Source organism: Lithobates pipiens, unplaced genomic scaffold (genome assembly GCF_037356315.1).
Source record: "Lithobates pipiens isolate NorthernLeopardFrog02 unplaced genomic scaffold, aLitPip1_a1.2 Scaffold_13, whole genome shotgun sequence".
In the NCBI taxonomy this organism is placed as follows: domain Eukaryota; kingdom Metazoa; phylum Chordata; class Amphibia; order Anura; family Ranidae; genus Lithobates; species Lithobates pipiens.
Genome location: NW_027507718.1, coordinates 279702456 through 279726040, shown reverse-complemented (window position 1 = coordinate 279726040; position 23585 = coordinate 279702456). Strand labels below are relative to the sequence as shown.

The following is a 23585-nucleotide window of genomic DNA, read 5'->3' as shown; positions in this document are numbered from 1 at the left end:
ATCCAGCAGGATAACAGCCACTGCGCGCCCATAGGGGCGGGCATCATGGCGATCGGTGGTGCGGTGTCTCAGTCTGACACACCGCTACACTGATCTCGGTAAAGAGCCTCCGGCGGAGGCTCTTTATCACTTGATCAGCCGTGTCCAATCACGGCTGATCACGATGTAAACAGGAAGAGCGGTTAATCGACTTTTCCTAACTCGCATCTGACAGAAGCGAGTAGTGGAGAGCCAAAAGGCGGCTCTCCTGACAGGGGGGATGTGCGCTGATTGTTTATCAGCGCAGCCCCCCCTCGGATGCCCACACTGGACCACCAGGGAAGCCCCCAACATATGGATGGCCAGGTATGTACCCCATGGCCATCCACATATAGAAAAATATGCCAAATATATGCTAATCAGTGCCCACAAATGGGCACCGACTGGCAACATTATGCAGCAGATCAGACAAGTGAAGCCCAGCAATGCCACCCAGTGTCCTCAGTGCCCATCCATGCCCACCTATCAGTGACCATCAGTGCCCATCCGTGCCACCCATAAGTGCCCATCAGTGACACCTTTCAAGAGGAAGTAAACCCTGATGAGTTTACTTCCTCTTTGATTCCCTGCAAAGTTAAAGCATAATGGGCTACTATGCATTGCATAGTAGCCCATTATGTGTCACTTACCTGACACAGGAGCCAGTGAAGTCACCGCTGTCCCCTGTAGTCCGGAGCATCCATCTTCTCGTGGGTCTCGCTGCTCCGCCGCTGTCATTCGGCGAAGCCGTGGTGACGTCACTCCCGCGCATGCACACGGGAGCCGCCACTCGCGGCATATCGCCGTTGACAACGGCGCGCCGCTGTCTACGGTGCATGCGCCGTAGACATCGGTGCCCGTCTTTCGGCAAATATCTCCTAAACCGTGTAGGTCCAAGTGGTTTGTAAGGGTTTACAACCACTTTCAGTGCCCATCAGTGCTGCCTATCATCAGTGCCACCTCATTGATGCCACCTCATCGGTGCCACCTTATCAGTGCCCGTAAATGAAGGAGAAAACTTAAACTTTTTTTTTACAGAAACTAAGAAAAACGTATTTTTTCAACATTTCAGCCTTTTTATATTTGTTGCGCAAAAAATAAAAATCGCAGAGGTGATCAAATACCATCAAAAGAAAGCTCTATTTGTGGGAACAAAATGATAAAAAATGTGTTTGGGTACAGTGTAGCATGACCGTGCAATTACCATTCAAATTACAACAGCACTGAAAGCTGAAACTTGGCTTAAGCAGGAAGGTGTATAAGTACCTGGTATTGAAGTGGTTAAAGAACAGTTTAATAGGTAATTTGTAAGTAAAACTTACACAGAATGCAGTTTCAAAGAATGCAAAGCATCCTATTTAAGATAAAGACTGAAGTATCTGTGACCTCCCACCAGTAGAATGAGAGTCGCTGACCAATGTACAGTTATGGGGAGGGGTAATCTGCTCTTCTATTATGTATATAGATATTACCATCTGACTTGGGTTTCTGAAGCTTTTAGAAGATGAGGAGGATAGGAGAAGATGAAAGACAAAAAACAGACCATATACTTCGAGTTCATTCTTAGGATGTGGAGGGGGCACATGTATACAGAAATGTTCGCTATATTTTCATTTGTGGTCATGTATAACTGCCTAGTAATCTTGTGTAGAGAGTCATCTGTTTAGTAACACCGTTATAATTTAAGGAGTATTTTATAGCTTTCACATTACAGTAAACTAAGTAAACCAAACAAATTACAAATGTGTTTTTTTTTTTGTATATTGTTGGGTTCATGAACGTATCCAATAATTAAATCACCAATGACACATTCTGTGTGGGTGTATTTTAAGAACATCTTCATAATAAACTATTATCACAGTGACAAAATTGAATTTTAAGTTTCAGAATCGACTCATCTAGTATCCTGACAATATGCAGAGAAATGTCATTTCTGAAAACGACATGGGTTACCATTAATAACAGAACACAACGTGAAAAAAATAAACAAAGAAAGCTGGTCATCATAGATTGTCAGTACCACATGGCTCTTCTGGGTGTGGAAGGATTTGTGCTGAAAGGGGGGGATTTGGCCTGGAGGTGGGATTCAGGGGGACAGTATTAGTGCCGGCAGGAGATTGGAAAGAAGAGGATGAGAGGATTTGTGATTGGGGGGAGAGAATTTGTGCTGGGAGGTGGGGTAGAAGAATAGTGCTAAGGAATGGGGGGGGGGGGGGGGGTAAGGATGATTTGTGTTGGGGAGGAAGGGAGATAATTTGTGCTGGGGGGGAACTTTTGTGGGGTAAGATGATTTTTGCTGGGGGGGGGGGGGAATAGTGCTGGAAGAGTTTTGTTGGGGGGAGGGGTGATTTGTGCTGAAGAGGTGGAATTTGGGAGGGAAAAGGGTTGTGTTAGGAAGAGGAATTGGCTGAAAGGGGAAAAGTGGGAAGGGGGGATTTCTGTTGGGTAGGGGAGATTCGGGGGAGGGGGGTGATTTGTGCTGGGGGAGAGAATTTGTGCTGGGAGGGGGAATAGGGAGGGTTAGGGAGAACAAGATTTGTGCTGGGTTAGGGGGATTTGAAAGGAGAAATATAACTTTTGCTAGGGAGAGAATATTGGGGGAGAGAGAGAAAAGGATTTGTTCTAGGATGTGGAATGCAGTGGGGGATAGAATTTGGGCTAGGAGGTTACACAACCTGGACTCCTGTGCTCTATTCATTTTGTACTTTTGACCCTTGTACTCTGCACATGTGTTGCTATGGATATTTTTGGGTGGTTTTATAGACATATGTGAATTATTAAATGTTAAGACCACGTGATGTATTTTAGAAGCCAAGTCTCCCCTATTGATATGTAAATTAATTAGTTGGACTAGTTTATGAGCTCAGATCACAGGATATGATGTACAGGAAGTTAGGAGAGGGGAATACTTTTGAATAGACCATGTGGGTCAGACAAAGGACAGAGTTGTTTTGAGAGTCCCAAGGAAATGCTAGACTCTAATAAAAAAAGCCATGTGAAGATTCCATCATAAAGAATGATCCAAGTTAAGTAGCTCATTAGTATACTTCTGCCTATCCCATAAATTGTTCATGCTTAAACCACTTGCTGACCTGTGCACGTCGATATACGTTGGCAGAATGGCACAGACAGGCAAATGGGCGTACCTGTATGTCCGTTTAAATTTGCCGCCGTGCCATCGCATGCACGCTGCCAGCTGGTCGGTACCTCCGTGAATTGGATTGTGGGACCCACGGACTCAACCGCCGTGGGGATACCCGTAATCGTCTCACAGGGAGGAAGAACAGGGAGATGCTAATGTAAACAAGCATCTCCCATTCTGCCTAGTGACAGTGTCACTGATCTCTGCTCCCTTTCATTGGAGCAGAGATCAGTGATGTGTCACACACAGCCACGCCAGCCACTGTTAGAAACATGCCCCAGGACACACTTAACCCCTACACTGCCACCTAGTGGTTAACTCCTTCACTGCCAGTGTCATTTACACAAGAATCAGTGCATTTGTATAGCACTGATTGCTGTATAACTGACAATGGTCCCAAAAATGTGTCAAAAATGTCCGATGCGTCCTCCATAATGTCGCAGTCACGATAAAAATCGCTGATCATCGCCACTACTAGTAAAAAAAAAAATAATAAAAATGCCATAAAACTATTCCTTTTTTTGTAAACACTATAACTTTTGCACAAACCAATCAATAAACGCTTATTGCGATTTTTTTTACCAAAAATATGTAGAAGAATACGTATCGGCCTAAACCGAGGAAAAAAAAAGTTTTTTATGTATTTTTGGGGGATATTTATTATAGCTCTATTTCTGGGAAAAAAGGGAGTCAGTTTTGTTTGGGAGCCAAGTCGCACGACCGCGCAATTGTCAGTTAAAGCGACGCAGTGCAAAAAGTGGTCTGGTCTTTGGCCAGAAAAACGGTCCGGGGCTTAAGTGGTTAAACAGGCAGTTTATACATTATAGGCATATTTTGTTATACTTTGCATGCTATGAATTGTGTATCCTGAAGTTGTACATGCATTTTTTTTCTGTTTAGTAAAGGCATTAATACACTAGAGTTTTAATAGCTTCCTTGGCTTATACTATAAAGTAACCTTACAAGAAAAACAGACCATCACACACACCTGATCTAAGCATTTTGTGCATTCTGTACTCCTGACCCCTTCACTCTGTGTGTTACACAATCCTGACCTTTTCACGCTGTATGTTACGTATTCTTGATCCCATGGCATGATGGATAAGTATCTGCCTGTATTTCTTAGCACTGAGGTCACCATTGATCAAGCATTGTTGAGGACCGTAGACACAGTGGTCAACCAAGGAAACTTAATGCAGTAGATAAAAGACATCAAGCTTACTTCCCTTCAACATCGGAAGATGTCCAGCAGTGTGATCATCACACTACTGGCAGAAACCTGTGGGTGTCAGGCACACCCATCTGCTGTTCGGAGAAGTCTGGCCAGAAGTGGTCTTCATGGAAGAATTGCAACCAAAACTTTATACCTCTGACAAGAGAAACAAGGGTATGCAACTCAACCATGCATGAAAACATAAATCTGGGGTGCAGAAAAATGGCGGCAGTTTTTTTTTGCAGAAGGGCTGGAGAGCAGTACAATAATGAGTGTCTGCAGATAGCAGTGAAACATGGTGGACCTTGCAAGTCTAGGGTTGCATTTCTGCAAATGAAGTTGGAGAATGGGTCAATGCCTAGAAATACAGGTAGATAATTATCCATCATGCCAGACCATCATGGAGATGTGTGATTGGTCCCAAGTTTATTTTGCAACAGGACAGCGACCCCAAACATACAGCCAACGTCATTAAGAACTATCTTCAGGAATGTTCTCCTCCTACCCATCACAGTGCTCCTTAAGGCCGCGTACACACGCGGGGACTGTTCGCTCAACTTTGTCCGCTGAACAGTGTTTCGGCGGACAGTCCGCTCGTGTGTGGGCTTCAGCGGACAGTTTCAGCGGACAGTCTGACGAACAAAGTTTTTCGAAAATTCTGTAAAACTGTCCGCTGAAACTTAGTTTGAGCGGACAGTCCGCCCGTGTGTAGGCTTGTTCGTCAAACTAAGTTCCGCGCATGCTCAGAAAGGATTTACACGGCGAAGGTTGCATTGCAGTGTATAGGACGTCGTATTTCTAGTCCCGTCGTACGTGCCGTTCACGTCATCGCGCACGGTTTCAGCGGACTGTTCGTTCGTTGTGTGTGGCCAAGTCCGTCCATGCTAATTTTGAGCGGACTGTCCGCTGAAACTGTTTGACGAACAAAGTTGAGCGAACAGTCCCCGCGTGTGTACGCGGCCTAAGTGTTACCTACAACTCTGTTTCTTCTTCTCAATTGCCACTTTCTGTGGGGAGGCCACCAAGGCTCTGTGCTTGGACCTCCTTCTCTTCTCTATCTACGCCTCCTCCCTTGGTCACTTGATAACCGCCTATGGCTTCCAATACGATCTATACGCCGATGACACCCAAATCAACAGTATCTGTATCCTCTTCACATCACTTCTTCAGTCTCCTCTCTTACTAACTGACATATCAGCATGGCTGTCGCACCACTTCCTTAATCTAAATCTCTCTAAAACAGAGCTGATAATATTCCCCCACCCATGCCCACCTCAATGACTTTTCCATCAAAATCAATAATACAACCATCAATTCCTCCCTCGTGCCAGGATACTAGGTGTAATCCTAGACTTATCCTGTCCTTATAGCCATAAATCTAATAGTTGTCAAAAGCTTGTAGACTTCACCTCCGTAACATCTCTAAAATACGCCCCTTTTTAACAAATGAAATCACCAAGCTACTCATTTCAGGTGATCCCTATTACAAAATAAACTTTTAACACTTCTAATTTTGAAGAGCTTTCTTAATTTACAGTATTTTTCACACTTGCCTAAAACCTTTGCACATAACTGTATTCATTCTCGATCAATAAATAAGTAGATGTTTTCTGCTATTCATGTTGTAAGAGAAATGTTGTGGTTATGGCTGAAGACATGCAGTGACCATGTGTTGTTTTCTCACCATGTTATTATATTATGAGTCTTCTACACACTTTCAAAGCATGTTCCGACATCAAAAGTCTCTTTCAAAAAGCTCAAACGCCAGCGTAAAATGATTCCTGCGTTCTTTTATATATATCATTTTGCTTATAAAATAACATTTTGAGCATTCAAGAGTACGGTCATCCTTCAAGATTCACAAGTGACTTGGCCGGCATCAAAAGTCTGCTCACACAACAGCATTTATGTATATGACATAAGATACGGTGCATGCATAAACCAGGCATACATTACTCATGCACTATGAACCCTATTAGTACCATGTCAGACCATGCCTTTGTACTCTCGACATACTTGACCGATACATACACTCTGCCCAGGAAATGTTTAATAGGAGGGTGGGAAATGGATGGAGTGGCAGTGGGATTTAGTCTGTACTGTATAACACATCCATTGGTTTACAACTTTGCATTATTCCTTATTTTAATGTGTTCTTTAGTGTTAAAACACAAAAATAGAGAACTAGCATTATTCAGAAAAGCATAATAATATGTAGACCATATATATTGCTCCATTGTATTCTGTTTTGTAATGCAATGTAGCTTCCTCTTTGTATCTGAATGGGTCAAGGCTTTTTCCAGATCACTGGATACTCTGATGGATAGCTGTGATCTGTAACAGCTAAATCCTAGCAAAAGCAATTGCTTTTTAAAACAGGAGGAGGAGGAGGAGGGCTTGTCTAAGGTCACATCTGACTGGTTGATAAAAGTGCACTTGAACATTACTTATACACATGGCATTGTGGGTGAACGGGTCATGACAGCTTACTTTCATCACTAGGTTAAACCACATTATAAGTCAGCATTCTTCCAACATCTTTATGAGACTCACTCTTCTGGTACCATGTTTACTCAAGCTAGGCCTTAAAAATGAGAAATTCCACAATGACATGTGGTTGCACACCATTTCAGCTATACAACGTGCAGAAAATAAATGTTTCTTCACTTGTTAACGCGTTAAGTAGAGGCGCTGCTATAATATTGAATTACTATATAGGCAATTCTGGAAGGAAAATATGTTCTGTTTAAAACAAAAATGTAGGTAGTAATAGATAGTATAGGTAGTAAATAAATAGTAAGGCCATTCCATAAGTTCAACTGCATTCATAATAACTTTCTCCAAAAAATGTTTACTTCACACCAAAGTTCGGATTTGTTAAAAAAAAATTTATAAAGTATTTATTTAATTTTGTGTTTCTAATGAAGTGTTATTTATCTTCACACCTCAAAAATCTCCATATTCTGCTCAATTTAAGACACCTCACAGCCAACTGAAGGTTAGTAGCATTATAACGTTACGTGTACAATACTATATAGATATAATAAAATAACTAATAAGACGCTAATCACACCATTTTGAATGGTAACATAGCAAATAATAGATATTAGGTAAAATACTTAAATTTTAGTGTACTGATCCCTTATAAAAAGGATACAGCAATAACAATGCAATATGTTTGCTAAACGCCTTTTGATTTACTAGCTGGATTATACTGTATTTAATCTTGGAAGAGTCAGGTCTCAAACCTGATTTCTGTGGTGTGAATTCTCAAACCTGAGATATTATTTAAAGCCTAACTCCAGCCAAATGTAAAGACAAAAATGAATGCAGCTCTGTATTAACTGAGTATTAAAGTGATTGTAAAGGATTGTTTTTTTCCCTATAAAAATAACAAACATGTTATACTTACCTGCTATGTTGCAGGGGATTTGCACAGAGCAGCCCATATCCTCCTCTTCTCTGGTCCCTCTTCTGTAATCCTGGCCCCTTCCTCCTGTTCAGTGCCCCCATAGCAAACAGCTTGTTATGGGGTACCCAAGCCGAGTCACAGCTCCCCGTGTCTATTCAGACATAGAGCCCGGCCCTGGCCTCTCTCTTCCCTGATTGGCTAGCTGTCTTAGATTGACAGCAGCGACAGCCAATGACACCGCTGCTTTGTCTCAGCCAAACAGGAGGGAGAATGTCAGACGGCTGAGGCACTTGTGGACATCGCTGGACAGAGAGGGACCTCAGGTAAGTGTTTTACGGGGGCTGCTGCACAAAGAAGGCTTTTTATCCTAATGTATAGAATGCATTAAAATAAAATAAAAATCTTCTGCCTTTACAACCAATTTAAAGTGGTTCCAAAGCCAGGTCATGTTTTATCCTAATGCATTCCCCCATTAGGGTAAAAAAAAGTCCCAGTATTTGTATCACCGCCTTACCCCACCCTATACTTACCCAAGTCCTCATTCAATCCAATGTGGTGACTGTCTCTAGGGCAGTGTTTCTCAACTCCGGTCCTCAAGGCGCCCCAACAGGTCATGTTTTCAGGCTGTCCATTATTTTGCACAGGTGATTTAATCAGTTTAACTGCCTTAGTAATTACCACAGCCATTTCCCCATAGGGAAATCCTGAAAACATGACCTGTTGGTGCACCTTGAGGACTGGAGTTGAGAAACACTGCTCTAGCGGCTCTTGCCTCTCTCTCAGCATTCGCAGGACAAAGAGGCAGCAGCAGAAGCCATTAATCAAATCCTGTGAGGCAGAGAGCGAAGGGTGGGGCTGAACTGCACTGGGTGTGTCTATAAATGCGCACAGCTCAGCTCAGAAATGAGCCTGCACAAAGAATGGAGCACCGGTGGTGGAACCCAGAAGAGAAGATTTTGGCCCGCTCTATGCAATACCATTGCACAGAGCAGATAAGAATTTTCTTAAAAGGTTTGTTATTTTACTATATAATTTACAACTGCTTTAAATGTATTATTCAATTTGATATCAATCTTTTGCAAGCCAATGTAGATGTGTAGAGATCATACTGGGAGAGGTAGAAGGAGCGAGCAGAGAGCTGAACTTATTAGTGCGCCGCTTCTCCTTTCACTGTTCAGTCACAGGCTGGGAGTTAAGAGGAGACCTTTACGTTTACTGAACTTCAGTGGAAAATAAACAGGTCTCCTGTCCTGCCAGATAGGACTGTCCTGTGAAGCAAATATGTGTAAAGGGCCATACACATTGGCTGAATATCGGGCAGCTTCGACCAGGTCTATAGAACCTGTCCAACACTCAGCCGGTGTGTACGGCAGCCGGTCCAACAGTTCGGCCAGCTTCTATCGAAGGGGCATGTCTGAAAAAAGGTCAGCCGATTGACACCCAATCAGTGCTCTCAGCCTGACCGGTGTGTTCTGGTGGGGGCAGAAACACAATAGCTCAGTGGGGGAGATCCCTGTACCAACATTGCATGGTTAGTACAACGGCTACTCCTGAGTTCTTCCAGGTTTTATTTCCTTCAGCCCGCTGGGTTGAAGGGAAAAAAGAATTGTTATGCCATGTACACACGATTGGAAATTTGGCCAGCAAAAGACCAATGAGAGCTTTTGGTCAGAAAATGTGATCATGTGTATGCTCCATCGGACTTTTGCTGGCCGAATTTTGGCCAGAAAAGATTGAGTGCATGTTCTAAATTTTTCGGTTGGAAAAAGTTCCTATCCGAAAATCCGTTCTTGTGTATGCAAATCCGATGCACAAAAACTTACGCATGCTCAGATTCAACTACGAGATGGAAGCTATTGGCTACTGAACTTCCTTTTTTTAGTCCCGTTGTACGTGTTGTATGCCACCGCGTTCTTGACGGTTGGAATTTGGTGTGACCGTGTGTACGCAAGGCAGCTTGAGCGAAATCCCGTCGGAAAAACCATCAGAGCTTTTTCCAACCAAAATTCCGATCATATGTACACGGCATTAGTTTGTACCAAGCTTAAATCTCAGCACTGGCTGACCCTTCCTTTTACATTGTAAGCTCTAATGAACAGGCCCTTCTCATTCCTCTTGTATTGAATTGTATTGTAACTGTCTGCTCTCACTTTGTAAACTGCTGCGCAAATTGTTGGTAATATATAAATCCTGTATAAAAAGCATTATAATAGTAATAAAAAATAATAATAATTTGGAAGGTAAAATGACTCCCATCTACATAATTCAGCTGTTTGCCTGAAGTTCAGCTTGAAGGTTTAATGATGTTTCAGTATAAAGGATATCAAATGCATACTGGGAAGGATGTGCCTAACATCAAACCTACAAGGTTTTGCTAAACAGAACCAGGGAGGTTGTTAGAAAAGTTTTAAATGTTTATTGTGTGACTATTAGAAAAACAATATTCCTGAGACTGATTTTTAAAAACTTACTTCTGAGCACATTATTGTATTAACTTGTTGTATTGTTTTGTCTTAACTAATTCCATAGTAAGTTGTAGGATGATTAGGTTTAACTAAATATGATAGCCTAAGATTGTACGGGAAACATGAATACCAAAATAAAGTACCAGTTTGTACCAGACACGTTATTTATGTTTCCTCAGCCAATAGAAGCATAGAGGTGGTATTCTTGTAGGAATAAGGGGGGGGGGGGCGACACATTCTTTTGGGAGACACTTTCCTTCAGCTTCTGTCCTGTAAACATGTCTCCCTTTTGTGGGCCACATCAGAAATAAATGGTCTGCTTCTCAATACATCTGGAGTTTTGAATGATTACAAGAGAAGATTCCTAACAGAGGTGTTGATATCGTTTTGGTGTCTGTGGTGAGATAATGAGCAGCAAAAATCGAATTAGATATGTGCACAACAGAGCTCTTTTATGCTTCATTTAAATCTATATATTAGTGACTGGATGCAAATAAAAGAGAGGAAACTTGGAAGAATGTTCTGCCCTTGTTCATAAATAGCAGAATAGGTTGTATTACATAGGTGTGAAAGGCTTTCAATAACAGGTAGTGAGAAAATTCATGAAACCAGATTAATGCTCTGTTTCCACTACTGCGAGTTGTTGTGCGACTTGACACATGTGAAGTTGCATGACAAGTCAAAGTTCATGTATTTCAATGGTCCCCGTTCTAACTGGTGCGACTCAAGTTGCAGCGACTCCAAAAAAGGTTTTTGTACTACTTTGTTCCGGCTTCGGTTCAACTTGTTCTCCCATGGTTCTCCCCAATCGCATGACATCACATCAAAAATCTCATTGCAAGGTCGTACTGTAAATCGTGCAACTTTGGGGTCGCAATAGTGGAAACGTAGCCGAAGAAGGCACCAAAAAAGTTTCCATATATATATTTTTTTTTAAACGACCTCTGTAACTTCTCTTTACTAATTTTGTAGAACAAGAAAAACAAAAACAAAAAAAGACACTAAAAATATTTTTGGGTACAAGGTGAAATGTAAAATGTGCTTGTTAGCCTAAATGTAACCATGTGCAAAACTAACACAAGAATTAATATGCTCTCGGATAAATAGTACATGTAAAATACAGTACATGTATAAAGCATAGCATTGGACACATTCAGATAACATACCCCAATATTAAAGGCTCCTATAAAATAATCCAAATTAGCTTGAATAAACCAGATGTTTGATAACCCCAATCCATCACTCCTCTCTTTAGCCCGAATCAGAGACTCTTCTTTATTCTCAATCAGAACAACCTGCAGGCAGAAAATAAACAAATTATTCAGCCACAGCTGTTCCGCTAATAAATATTAAAAAATATACATGGTATCTGCATTATTTGAACTAAATATACATAATGCAAGTTCTCTTTAGAAAGTTTAGATCATCATTCTGTGGAGCAATTTCATATATCGCTGTATTAGCACCATGCCTTGCAGTGCTAGGGTCCTGAATTCAGTTCCTACCTGGGATCATATCTGCAAACATTTGACTGTTCTGCCAATGTCTGGTTTTCTTTCCCCCCACATGTGGCAAATTGTAGTCACCAGCACATCACACAGTTCATCATGAGTGCTTTTATACATCACATGCAGTTTCGGAGCCTTGATAGACTCCTTCTTCAGGTACTCTTTCCTCAGGCAACCATCTCTGCTGCTTGAAGGAGTTCATGGAGGCTATGAAATGTTGCAGTTTACCATGTAATGAATTAGGCCAGGTTCACACTGGTACGACATGACTGTTATACAACTGTCATGCTACTTTGCCCTATGACATAAGTCCTACTTCGGTCCTACTTCCGTCCGACTTGAATGAGCAGGATATGATTTTGCCCGACTTTGAGTCTGACTTGTCCTTTGACCAATCAAAACAATCCCAGTGTCACCTAAATTCCTTTTCCTGCTGCTGTCGAATGGTTAGGATGAAGATCTGATGTCAATGATACTGAATGGGCTGAAAATGGACCAAAGTAGTACAGGAACCTATTCTAAAGTCGGACCAGTTAAGGCGGAAGTAAACACGTTGACTTAACAGTTTCAAAAATGTGTTACATTTCCGACACGTGCAGGAAATGTAACTGTCACATTGTTTGTGCTCTCATCCAAACTGTCAAACCATCCAATGGCTGGTGTCATAACTGATCACATGTGCGGCATCATGGCAGTTGTAATTTAAACAGGGGCCAAGATGGCAGCTTCCTTGGCTGAAAACTTTAAGATGGCTCTCATAGGGAACCATTGATTTGTACAAGTCATACAACACGTGCTCCCAAAGTCGGAGCGTATGTTGCACCATTGTGAACCAGGCCTTAAAGTGGTAATGATTAGTGATTTGGTAACTACAACTACTCGCATAGGACGGTGACATTTGTGATTTGTCCACTACGATACCCATACCCAAGGGTCAATTCAAACCAGTCCAGTCTGCTGTGTTGTGCTAAATGCATGCAGGTTAATGCACACTACGTTGCGTGGTTATATGCAGTGCATTAGGGAAGATTGTTATGCATTGTGTGTAACCCCTTAGAACCCATTCACAAAAGTCCAGTCTGCCATGGTTTGTTAACGCATGCTGTGTCATGTATTAACCTGCTTTGCGTTAAGGCAGCCTATTCATTTAAATGGGTTTTCTAATGCACCATAATGGACAAAAAAAAAAAAAATGTGCATGCTACTTTAGCCTGCTCCACCTGAGGCCTATCCTCTTATGACATATGTATTTTGCTTTGTTTATCTGATCAACTTACCAAATGTGTTTCCTTTTTATGGCTTTAAATGTACTGATGGCTTGCATTTGTATCACACTTTGATAAACTTTAATAAAATCTTTGAACAAGAAGAATTATGCATGCAGCATTTTTGGTAGTTCACCACACCACAAGTAAGTGTTGCACTGCAAAGCAGGTACATTTTAAAGGTGTGCTTAAGTGTAATTCAAAAAGAAAGGGACCACAACACAGCAATGCATATAATGTGCATTACGGTAAAATGCGTGTTATGGCAGTGCCCTAGTGTTAAAGAGGAAGTAAACCATGATGGGTTTTACTTGCTCTTTATTTCCCTGCAAAGGTAAAGCATAATGGGCTACTATGCATTGCATAGTAGCCCATTATGTGTCACTTACATGAAACTGAAGCCTGTGATGTCACCGCTGTCCCTACTAGCAGCGAGCGTCCATCTTCACCCCTCTTCCTTCAGGGGCCGGAGTCGCATGACGTCACTCCCGCACATGCGCGGCAGAGCCACCAGTCACAGCATGACCCTTTAGAAATGGCACGATCTGCCCTTTCTAAAGTGTGAATACACCGTAGACATTGGCGCATGCACTGTAGACATCCGCACACAGCTTTTTTGTAAATATCTCCTAAAACGTGGAGGTTTAGGAGATATTTCCAGCACCTACAGGTAAACCTTAATATAGGTTTACCTGTAGGTAAAAGTGGTTGTACAGGGTGTACAACCACTTTAATGGACTCTAATTATTTCTAGCTATTTGAAGTGCGCCTGGATACACACAAAGATTGATGGTTTCCTTCCATAGGCTGGTAGGTTAAAAGAATTTTGCACTTTACCTGTAGATTTCTAAAACCGCACATGAGATCTCTTATATTTAAACAATAAAGAAGCTACAGTATGTCCTGTAGAATTTAGATTGTCATTCACAACACAAGAGAAGTTACTACTCAATTTCCATTTTCCTGTATGCTGGTGGGCAAGCAGCTAAAGAACAGCAGTATGTGTAGATTTATGTTCATTCCTAGGGTTTAGCAGGATAAATACCCCCCTGATCATGATGTTCACTCTTACATACCAGCAATACATACCGTTGATCTCCGAGTAACTTTTACGGCATTAGAACACCTCATAATTCCAATGCCATAGAAAACAAAGGAGACTATGATGTATATTTCATCTTATATCTCATTACATGGTGTTATGTCTACAATATATACACTAGGAAGCGGACGCTTTATCTCTATGAAAACACGGTTGAAATTCCTCTGCAGCAAACCCTTATTAGTCCTATTGAGTAAGCACAGGTTTGGCTGTTGTAGGGGGATTATAACCTCCTTCTGGCAGAATTGATATTAATGCTTAAATGTTCCCAGGAAAATCATGAAGAATTTTACAGTGAAATGTATTTTAATAAAATTAGTATATTTCAGCTAGCCTGATGATAGCTTATCAAGAATCACATGATCAGGTAAAGCTGGAACAGTGCTTAGCCCTTGCGTTTATTTTAATATTGGTCAAAGCATTTAAAATAAAAATATTGCTTCAGGTGACTTCCACTGATGACCCATTGTTATTGTTTCCAGATCAGTTACGGATGCACTCTATTCCATTACAAACAGATGGGGGACTATTGAATGGCCCAGCTTGGCACGCCGTTTACTCATGACGCTAGTTGATTCAGCCTTTCTTAATTTCCTGATGTTACTTTTATTATTAAAAATATATATAAGTGGTGTGCAGAGCTCACACCACTTATATATATTTTTTGTCACCTTCGGGAGTTGTATGTTCACCCTTGTGTGCCAGCTGCTGCAATTTATATAACACTCGTTTCTTATCTTTATTTTTATTATTGACCTGACCTAGCAGTGGCTGACAATCCTGTGCTGAACAGATTTATACTGGATTCATGGCAGCGATGAACAGCTGATATTGTGTGGGGGGCATGTTTCCATAGATCCGTCAGCTGTATATTTATATGAAATGCCAGCCTGTAATGCTAAAAAAGATCTCTTCCTTCCAGGCCCCTGGATGCCTTCTCTCCTGGATACTGGAAAACAGTGAGCTGATGTTGGGTGCACACTATTTTCATGCAAGAGCAGCTAGAATTGTGCTACAGTGCTACAGTGAAAAAAGTATTTCAGGAGAGATTTTGTTCCACTCCTCTTTGCAGATCCTCTCCAAGTCAGTAAGGTTTCTGGGCTGACGTTTGGTAACTCGAACCTTCAACTCCCTCCACATATTTTCTATGGGATTAAGGTCTGGAGACTGCACTGCCACTCCAGGGCCCTAATGTGCTTCCTTTTGAGCCACTGCTTTGTTGCCTTGGCTGTGTGTTTTGAGTCATTGTCATGCTGGAATACCCATCCACGACCCTTTTTTAATGCCCTGGCCGAGGGAAGGAAGTTCTTCCCAAAGATTTGACGGTACATGGCCCAGTCCATCGTCCCTTAGATGAAGTGAAGTTTTCCTGTCCCCTTGGCAGAAAAATACCCCCAAAGCATAATGTTTCCACCTCCAAGTTTGACGGTGGGGATGGTGTTCTTAGGGTCATAGACCGCATTCCTCCTCCTCCAAACATGGCGAGTTGAGTTGATGTCAAGGAGCTTGATTTTGGCCTCATCTGACCACAACACTTTCACCCAGTTCTCCTCTGAATCATTGAAATGTTCATTAGTAAACTTCAGATGGGCCTGTACATGTGCTTTTCTTTTTGAGCAGGGGGACCTTGTGGGCGCTGCAGGATTTCAGTCCTTGGCAGCATAGTGTGTTACCAATTGTTTTCTGGTGACTATGGTCCCAGCTGCTTTGAGATCATTGACAACATTCCCCTGTGTAGTTCTGGGCTGATTCCTCACCGTCCTCATGATCATTGAAACTCCACAAGGTGAGATTTTGCATGAAGCCCCAGATCTAGAGAGATTGACAATTATTTTGTGTTTCTTCCATTTGCGAATAATCACACCAACTGTTCTTACCCTCTTCGCCCAGCTGCTTGGAGATGGTCTTGTAGCCCATTCCAGCCTTGTGTAGGTCTACAATCCTCCCTGACATTCTTGGACAGTTCTTTAGTCTTGGCCATGGTGGAGAGATCGGTATCTGATTTATTGCTTCTGTGGACAGGTGTCTTTTATACATATAACCAGCCGAGATTAGGGGCACTCCCTTTAAGAGAGTGCTCCTAATCTCAGCTTGTTACCTGTATAGAAGACACCTGGGAGCCAGAAATCTTGCTGATTGATAGGGGATCAAATATTTACTTCACTCTTTAAAATGCAAATCAATTTATAACTTTTTTGAAATGCGTTTTTCTGGATATTTTCATTGTTATTCTGCCTCTCGCTATTAAAATAAACCTACCATTAAAATTATAGACTGATCATTTCTTTGTCAGTGGGCAAACATACAAAATCAGCAGGGGATCAAATACTTTTTTCCCCTCACTGTATACACAGTGTAAAGCCTAGGGAGGGAACAAGGTACAAGAATGAAAAACCTATGGATGCTGCAAGAGACACAATGCCAAAATAGACTCATCTGATCTTGCACGTTTAAAAAACCACTGCACAATGTGAGTGGAATGTTATTCCTTTTTTTTTTGCTAGTTTCACACAAAACAGAGCAACTGCCATTGTTGCTGTGTTGAGCTCAAGCATATTCGGCCTAAGAACCGAACCCACATGTGAGTATCCGCCAGGAAACGGACACCTGTATGGGTCACTAATCTGCAGCCAGGGCATTCCCCACAAATCAGCCGCACATACACACACTCCTTGTTGTGAGAAGAAGAATGCCGCAGCTGAAGATGGCTGGCTAGTACAGGTGAAAGCTTTCTAGCAGGCTCACACATATAGGTTTAAATCCTAGTCTGAACACACATGAGATCATCATACACACTGTAAGTTTTTAGCTGCCTTGCATTGGTTATGTTGTTAGAATGGGCTACTGATGTCTTGCTGTACCTTTAAAGTGGTTCTAAAGGCAGATTTTTTTTTACCTTAACATATTAAGGTAAAAAATATTCCAGTGGAAGAGTCGCCCCTCATCCCTCCTTATATTTACCTGACTCCTATCTCCATGCAGTGCTGTGTCCGTCTGGAGTGGCGCTGGTCTCTCTCTGTCACTAATTCCTCCAAAAACTATTCCAATGTTTAACTGCACAAAATGACTAATATATATGACCAAAGTTCAAAGGATACTTCCTGATTTTATGAAACAGAAACACATTATAGCACAAAGGTATACACAAAGGACAAGCTTCTGTCACACTCCTTTTAGGCAGACCACAAAGAACTCTAATGCCGCGTAAACACGACCGGACTTTGAGGGACTAGGTCCGATGGTCTTTCCGACAGACTTTCCGTGGAGTTCCGACGGACTTCCCAAATGAACGGACTTGGTCACACACAATCACACCAAAGTCCAATGGATTCGAACGTGATGACGTACGACTGGACTAGAATAAGGAAGTTCATAGCCAGTAGCCAATAGCTGCCCTAGCGTCGGTTTTTGTCCGTCGGACTAGCATACGCACGAACAGATTTCTCGGTCCGGCAGAGTTTCGGTGGAAAAATTTAAAACATGTTCTATTTCTAAAGTCCACCGGATTTTTGGCAAGCAAAGGTCCAATGGAGCCCACACAAGATCGAATTGTCTGACGGACTTGTTCCGTCTGACCTTTGCTGTCAAAAAGTCCGGTCGTGTGTACGCAGCATTATACATGAATGGATTGGTTGAACCCACACATCCTTTTTTTTCAATTTTTTCTTCATAGTGGCTTCTCAAAATAACAAATGGAATAATTTACAGGTTAGATGAGATATTAGGAGCGATAAAAAAAACGTTTTGATAATTAAATGTTCACACTTTATCATTTATACATCAGATGAAATAGGACAACTCACTAAGGATTAAGACAGAAGGATTTGGTTGCAAAAGAGGTACAGTCCCTCCAAATGAGAGGCAGTTGGGAGCTATGCCAGTTAGGCAAAACTTGATCATTTTGCAGTTTTACTTAACCTCCCTTGTACTAAGTAAATCTATAAATTAGACTGGTATGTCCTATTTTCCTTTAATCCGGGGCACAAAGGTATGCTTGAACTTTTATTACTCAATTGCAGTAAGCACATGTCTGCATCTTCCCCTCCTATATTCCATAGCTACACCTGCAGTGAAAAGATAAAAGTTATGTGCATTTTTCAAATATTTTCATCAGATGCAAATCCAGTATATGCAACATCAATGCCATGGCAGCAGGTGTAAACAGTGTGGCCACAGGGATCAGAAGGTCTATCCTGAGTTGCTTGCTTTCATCCTCAGCTCTACAGAGGTCTCTGATCACAGTTCACAACACTACGAACGTTGCTATATTTAGCGATCCATATCCTTATTAACATTTCTGAGCAGTAACATTGCTAAACTTGCTGAGAATCCTGGATGCAAAGTGCCCACAGGTGACTAGCAGGAAGAAGTTAGTAGGGTTTAGGCAAAGTAGATGGGGCCTTGGCATTGAACAGCACTAAGGCCTGGGGCTACTCTCTTGGTCAGCATGTATTTTACATGAAGCACTCTCCGTATTAGCAGCAGCAAACTGATTCTTTTTTTAATTTTCACACATACTCTGAAAAATATTCAGCTTGCTATGGACAGAATATAAAGTTCTTAAAAAAAAAAAAAAAAAAGAGGCCCAGAGACAGGAACTTTGGTTTGTGTGGTCTACAGAAATTAGCCTCAAATTGGAAATGCTTACCTGGCATAATGGAAGCATGTAAGCCAAAACAATCCCAACATGGCCCTGTGCAATGGAAAAAGCAATAATGAGATGCAAATTGGTTACAATTGGGAAATACATTTTTCTTTTTAAGCATTACTTTTGTGAGGCCATGAATCTGAGCATTCAACTACACTACTTATACATAAGAAACTAGAATAGAGACGAATGCCATAGTTTACTTTTATTGTTAAAGCTAAACTTCAGGCAGAACTATTCAGTCATAAAAAGTTTGAAACTTAAAGCCCAAGTTTATTAACATTTTTAAATATAAACAGGCACAAGGGACGGTACTTACATGAGAAATGAATGAGAAATGTCCCTAGCGGCTGCTCCCTTAGGCCTCTTTCACATGGCTGATCCCTTCAGGTCCCCCTGTCAGTTTCTCAGGTGGACCTGAACGGACGCTCCATAGAGGTCTATGGAGTGTCAGATGTCAGCGGTGACATGTCCGCTGACATCCAACCCGCTCCGATCCAAAAAAGTGTGATGGAGGAAAAACGTACTTTTCCATCCGTCATGGGATCAGATTGGGTGACGACGGACACTGCGGTCCATCGTCATCTGATCTCCCATAGGGGAGAGCGGCGCTCTGATAGGTCCATCCCTGCACAGTGTGCAGAGACGGACCTGTCATCTTCCTGCTCAGCGGGGATCGACGGAGCGATTCCCCGCTGAGCAAGCGGATATCCACGGGGTGGATCATCACTGATCTGCCCCATGTGAAAGGACCCTTAGTTGAACTCCTCTGTCCTCTACCCCACCCATACCCCTACAGCGGTAATTTTCCAGAGTTGTGGGGGTTAATACAAGCCACTGGACCCATCATAGGCACTTGAAAAGAGTGCCGACTATGTCCACCCTCCTCTTTCATTCATAGAAGCTTTTCTATAGCTTCCAGGGATAGGGAGAATTATAAAAAAAATGCTCCTTTTGGAGAGGCCCAGTCAGAGCAAATACCTTAACCTTATAACCTTATAGATTAAAAGTGCTCTATGAATGGAGAAGGCAAATCTTTCATTCATTCATCCTCTGTTCAAAGAGCTTTTTTTTTGCTGGAAGCTATAGTACAGCTACTATGAATAAAGTAGGGGGTAGGCAAGGGTGGGCATAGTCACTCTTGGGCTTAGCCCTAACCCCCAACTGCTCAAACCTCTCTATTAGACCTTTAATTATATGGGCATGTTCGCTGAGCAGCAGTGACATTTTGGAAGAGGGAGTGGATGGGACCATACAAAAAATAAAAAATTAAAAAAGCCTACAACATTGTTATAGGTTTTTTGCTAAAAGTAACCACTTATACTTTTTTTGTTTTATCATATTCTCAGCTTGAATTGACAACTCTTAACAAGTTTACTAAAGAAAGGTTATGCTGAATGTTTTAAATAACACTAGATGAGGTTATTAATACTCATCTAGTGTGATTTAATACTCACCTGCACCCCTATTCCCATAACCAGGAGGCATACAAAAAGTTAGCAAAATGAAAACACTACCTTGTTTCCAGTCTGTAGTAATGCACTCCCAGTCAATCAAAATATCAATGTACAGTGGTAAGAAAAAGTATGTGAACCCATTGAACTTAACGGGTTTTTCTGCAGTAGTTGGCCATAAAACATGATCTGACCCTCATCTAAATCACAGCAATAGAAAAAACACAATTCTCTTAAAGTGGGGCTCCACCCTAAAGTGGAACCCTCCCCCCCTCCGGCGCCACAATTGGCACCTTTCAGGGGGGAGGGGGGTGCAGGTACCTGTACAGTACAGGTATCTGCAACCACTTCCGGCATAGATATCCGCAGAATCTGCAGATATTTACGCCCCTTTCCGCAGGTCCCCCGCTGTCTGCTGGGAAACACATGGATCCCAGAGACAGCGGGGACCATCCTTATTGCGCAGCGCGACTCGCGCATGCGCAGTAGGGAACCGGGAAATGAAGCCGCAAGGCTCCACTTCCTGATTCCCATACCCAAGATAGCGGCGGCAGCACCCGAGAGACGATCGAGAGATCGGCTTCGGGTGCCGACATCGCGGGGCGCACTGGGCGGGTAAGTGTCCTTATTTTAAAAGTCAGCCGCTGCAGTATTTGTAGCTGCTGGCTTTTTTTAAAAAAAACGGCGGAACTCCCGCTTTAAGCTGATAACACACAAACAATTCTAATTTATTGTGTCTTTTTTTAATACAAACATTAAACATTCACAGTGCTGGAGGAAAATATAAGTGACCCCTTAACGTTAATAGCTGGTTGAACCTCCTTTAGCATCGATGATTTCAAGTAAGCACTTTCAGTAGCTCTAATGTTCAGGAGGAATTTTTGGCCACTTCTCTTTACAAAAATACTTAATTTGTAGGATGTCTGGTGTGAGCGGCTCTCTTGAGGTCATTCCACAGCCTCTTTATAAGGTATGTGCTCTAACTGGGCCACTTCAAAAGGAGAATTTTTTTTTTACAATTCTCCCTATCCCTGTATCATTAAGATGCTCATCTATTATATTATTATTTATTTATTTAAGGTACCCATATAGGGTCGTCAATTTACACAGCACTCCACACATACATCGCACATTCACATCGGTCCCTACCCTCAAGGAGCCCACAATCCAAGGTTCCCAACTTACATTGATATACTAGGACCAATTTTGGACAGAAGTCAATTAACCTACCAGCATGTCTTTGTAGTGTGGGTGGAAACCGGATTACCCAGAGGAAACCCACGCAGGCACAGGGAGAACATGCAAACTCATGGCAGGTAGTATCGTGGTTGGGATTCGAACCAGCATCCCTTTTTACTGGTAGGTGAGAGTGCTAACCACTACACCACAGTGCTGCCCACCTAAGACCCCTCTTGATCCAGCAATGTGCACGAGAGCCTCGGCTGTCCCGGGACTCCCTCTCCTCATCAAAATCAGATCACATTTTATAGCAAATTACTGCAGAAAAGCAGTTATGCAAGTATATGTAAACCCTCACCTTGTAAAACAACCCAGTCAGTTTAAGATAGAAATGAAAGGCAAAATATTTGTGTATAGATATACAAATGTATTTTCCTCTTTTTCATAAGTGATGATATTCCCTCTTTTCTCAGCTGTACAAGAGCTAGGGGAGGAAAAACAGCATTACACTGAACTTTACTGTAAAAGGGTTGTTGGACTGAACTTCCTGGGGGGGGGGGGGGGGGTGTCAGGGCAAGTCTGAATATTGAAGAAGGGCAGTCTGAGTTCCCAGCATAGCTAGGGAACTGACCACACTGTGCTCTTCTGCTTAGTGTGGTCAATTTTTAATAGAAAATCAGAGGGACTGGCTTCCTGCCAGAGATTTCACACAGAGGAGACAATAAAAAGAGAACAGGATATTTTTCCGTGTAAGCACATGGTGCAGCAGGTACATATATGGAATATGAAATGTTGGGTTTACATAAGCTTTATTTCCAAGGAGTTCATGTGCTTTTTCTTTCCACTGTACAATAGGGCATCCTGCCCTAATACAAGAAACACACACGTTAAAGTGATTGTAAACTCAAACTTTTTTTTACATACTTTTACCTAAGCATTTTTTTACCTTAATGCAAGTAATGTGCAAGGAATGCATTAAGGTAAAACATGTTTAGGCTTTAAAATCACTTAACGCACACCTGAAGTAAAATAATAACTTTAGGCCCAATCCTGTCCCATGATGCTGTCATGAACAACTAGTAGAGAAGCTAACTAATTGTTTACTTTCTACCTCTTTTAACAGGGGAGTAGGAAGTCAGCTGTCAATGCTCTGACACATTTTGTCCTCAAGATGTACTTAGAGTCTGGTAAATCATGTAGTTTCTCCACTGGAAACAATGAGAACTGAGAAGAAAAAAAATGGCTGGAGAAATTTCACTTTGTAGAATCTAAGCAAAAGAGATGCAAAGCTATATAGATTTTCCTGGCGCCAACATGGTAGCATACATGGGGTAGTAGTCCGGCCTACTTACGCCCACAGGACAAGTGAAAAGCTATAAATTGATGGTGCCCACACAACAGCCCATACAATTTCCCTTTGGTCACCAGCAGTGTCAACAGTCCTAATTACAGCTGATTTTGGCAGCCAGGTTGTAGCGTCTTCACTTTATAAATTAATGCCGCGTACACATGAGCAGACTTTGACGGACTAGGTCCGACGGTCTTTCCAACGGACTTTTGGCAGAGTTCCGACGGACTTTCCAAATGAACGGACTTGGCCACACACAAGCACACCAAAGTCCGACGGATTCGAACGTGATGATGTACGACCAGACTAGAATAAGGAAGTTCATAGCCAGTAGCCAATAGCTGCCCTAGCGCCAGTTTTCATCCGTCGGACTAGCATACACACGAGCGGATTTCTCTATAGGAACTGGGTCTGGCGGAGTTCCGGTGAAAAAAAATTATTTTTTATTTCTAAAGTCCGTCAGATTTTTGGACAGCAAAGGTCTGATGGTGCCCACACACGATCGAATTATCCGGCAGATTCGCTCTGTCGGACCTTTGCTGTCGAAAAGTCCGGTCATGTGTACGTGGCATTAGATTTGCTTAGGCTACCCACCCTGGTAGGTAGCTATTAGTCTATCATATGCTGCCACATTGGTACCAGGGATATGCAAAATTGTGTCATACTTACCTTGTAATTTTCCTTTCCTGGTGCCAATCCATGGCAAAATACGAAACCCACCCAGTTTGTTTCTAACATTTTATAGGGAATGGGCTGCTGTGTGGTGCATAGCACTGGTCCTGTGGGTGGAAGTAAGTGGGGCTACTACTACATGTATGCTGCCATGGATTG

At 42.1% G+C, this 23585-nt stretch overlaps 1 protein-coding gene across 1 annotated transcript in view; it reads right to left on the bottom strand.

The window, feature by feature from the left end:
* GSTCD (glutathione S-transferase C-terminal domain containing) overlaps positions 1-23585 on the bottom strand; it is a 257832-nt gene that overhangs the window by 15922 nt on the left and 218325 nt on the right. The window contains exons 7-8 of the mRNA XM_077476668.1: positions 18774-18818; positions 11417-11545 (exon numbers count right to left, since the gene is read on the bottom strand). Coding sequence (XP_077332794.1) covers positions 11417-11545; positions 18774-18818 — 174 coding nt within the window. The remainder of the gene's footprint in view (positions 1-11416; positions 11546-18773; positions 18819-23585) is intronic.